Source organism: Alternaria incomplexa (genome assembly GCF_024043165.1).
Source record: "Alternaria incomplexa strain BMP 0042 chromosome Unknown scaffold_3, whole genome shotgun sequence".
Taxonomy (NCBI): Eukaryota; Fungi; Ascomycota; class Dothideomycetes; order Pleosporales; family Pleosporaceae; genus Alternaria; species Alternaria incomplexa.
Window position 1 is genome coordinate 1,298,907 of NW_026249852.1, and position 2,729 is coordinate 1,301,635.

The 2,729-nt window shown below is 51.4% G+C and overlaps 1 protein-coding gene across 1 annotated transcript; it reads right to left on the bottom strand.

The window, feature by feature from the left end:
• Positions 1-685: 685 nt before the first annotated feature.
• On the bottom strand, positions 686-1,661 carry J4E90_002828 (uncharacterized protein; the record flags this gene model as incomplete). Its single annotated transcript, XM_051432404.1, has 2 exons — positions 686-1,157; positions 1,207-1,661. 2 exons carry the CDS (start codon positions 1,659-1,661, stop codon positions 686-688), a joined length of 927 nt encoding a protein of 308 aa, XP_051293826.1.
• Positions 1,662-2,729: the final 1,068 nt, after the last annotated feature.

Here is a 2,729-nt window from a genome sequence, read left to right on the forward strand (position 1 = left end):
CTATGTTGCGTGGTGTGTTGATTGGTATTCGAATTGATGTTCCTGCCAGTCGGATGCTAGGGGAAAGGGAATTTGTGAACTGCTGCACATCGACGCATGCCCATGTGCGCGTGAGTGCGGCTCCCAGTATGAAGAAGGAGTAATGACATGAAGCCTGAGTAGGTTCACGTACACATCCCGTTCTCGTCAGGTTCGGGCGTCAGCCCTGACCTCCCAGCCCGGGCCAAGAGGTCGACACCCGACTCTAATGTGGAAGTGAAACTATATTTAGCACGTTAGTCGCTTCACGCGCACAGCAGTATGCCTGATTACTCACTTCATGTCAGATGAGGAGACATGAGGTGAGAAATCTGCAAGTGAGGCATGAAAGCGCTCGCACGTAGCACGCTACTTCAGATGGAAGGCACGACCAGGAAGGCGCGAGGACTCATGTGTCGGGGAAGTACCAAACCATGCTTTCCTACACACACAGAGATAAAGAAAGCCCCTTTCAGAAAGCAAATGAGTCACTTCGCGTTTAAAGGGTTGGGGTTGCTCTGTCTTGCTCGTATTGAAAGTTATAACTAGGTCCGAATCGGCTGTCAGCGGCTGTACAGTATGTGCAGTTCTATTCTATCTAAGAAGGCTCAGTCATGTACGTATCAGTAGCCTGACGCAGTCCAAACTTAGGAAGAGGCGACTGAGACTAGGAATTCCAGAGATGTGGCAGCTCGGTCGCAGCTTCCATCTTGGTCTTGAAGACTACCCACTTCGCCTGCGTTTGGTCCTGCTGATACTGAATCCTTGCACTGAACGCCTCATCCCACAGCCTCGCATATTGTCCGATTGATATACCGTTAGCGTTCATGTTCGGGTTGAGAGTCAGTTGTGTAAGGCGGTCGAAAGTCAGCTTCGCGTTTGGATGCTTCCTCTGATAGTCCGAGAGCCACGCGTTGTCGTAGTTGAATGGCAACAAATCAGAGTACTTGTTCACTCGTTTGCCCTCAACGCTGAGATGCCAACCGAAATGGTAGATCCAGCATCCCAGATGATCATCAGAAACCGCCAGCCCGGTCATACGTTGACGATGAAGGTAGACTAGTGTCCACAGGAAGGTTTGGGGTGAGAGGTCGGCGAAAGGAAAGCCGAGATCGTCCGCCAGACTACCGAGATTGAACCTGTACTTGTTAGTAATTATCCAAGAGCTAAATTATGATGGTCACATACTGGGTGTAGAAGCCATTATACCAATCCGGAGGGTCGATGCTGTTTGCTTCAATGAAGAACCACATAGCCTCGTAAGACGGACTCGTGTTGAACTTGTACATGGGTAGACAACCCAACACGAGCGGCATTGCCTGCGCTTGCTGCCCTGTCGACCATCGGGCGTACATAGGTGGCCGGTTCTTGATATTGTAGAAGTGGTTATAGCCCATCTTGTCTGCGCGCATGAAAGGGCAAATGACAATGAGGCTGCATCCGTACTTCCGCGCAACTATGGCGACATCGGGCTCCTCTGGGAAGACTATACTTCCGCGGTCTGCAGGGTAGAAAAGAGCAGAGTTCCTAGGCTCCGCGGCTTCTTGTGGGGTAATGCTGTCAAAGGTCGCCCTAACATGCGCCTCGTCTACAGGTCTTGTCCTATCCGTCTTGCATTTGAACCCGTGGCTGACAAGCGCCATAGTAAGCGCCGCTTGCGGTGTATCGGAGTGAAGCCAACGCATCTTCGTTCCAGATTTATATTTGATGGGAGCATCGAAGACGAAAGGGGAAGCCGGTCGATTAAGGTCTTGTTCGTCGTGTACGACCGGATTCGGGACTGAGGTCAGCCCCGCAGGCGACAGTGGATGTGATCTTGACATCCTAGAGGAAGCGGAAGACAGCTCAGTGTAACGCGCCCAGGTTGATGGACGGGTACTGACTCTGCTTGGGCGCTCGACCGAGTAGTTGGGGGGCAGTGGACCATAGCTTTTAATTTCGTCCTCGTGCCACTGTGAGGAAGAGCTTCCCGTATAAGCACCGTACTTCTGAGGTTCATCGCTTGGTACGTAGGGAGCCATGTGAGACGACGGTTTGCCTTGAAGCTCTAGTAGGGTCAGAGTTACTATGTGTATAGTGAGTAAAGCCCGTAGATGTATCGGCTGTGGGCGTATGACGGAGACTGACCGGATTGCGTTCAATGTGAGGGTCTGTAACCTGTAGGTCACTTGCGCTAAGATGGAAGGCCTGAAAGGACTGTTCCAACAATGTAGAATTGGAAATCCGTTCGCAACCTAGAAGCCAGAGAGTCTGTGGCGCAGGGAGATGAAAGCTAGTTTGGGATTATAACTTCCTGTGAACGGTTCATGTGACTGCGCTTTCTGCTTCGCTAAGATATCGATCTGTGTGTTGCGGCAGTCGGATCACGGGCCGGGTATACCTAGGTACGATTGGTCGCCTGCAAGGCTGATTGCGATGTGAATGATTGTCACAATAGTAGCTGCCTAAAGTGGAAACTTGCTCACGTTTTTGCGTTTGCTGTGACGCAATCGCCGCCACGAGCATTACGCTAACGGGCGCCGACACTCGAAGACTGCCTGGATACCTTCGATACGTTACTTTTCCCTACGCCATTGTCTTCTCTACATCTGCGTCAAACTACGACACCAGGCTCGCTGCTCACTGTGCGCCTCTTGTAGCCGTACCATTGCTGCTCACTCTCACATCAACTTCTCCTCTACATCTACTTCGCCCTACTCTTGAAGACCACA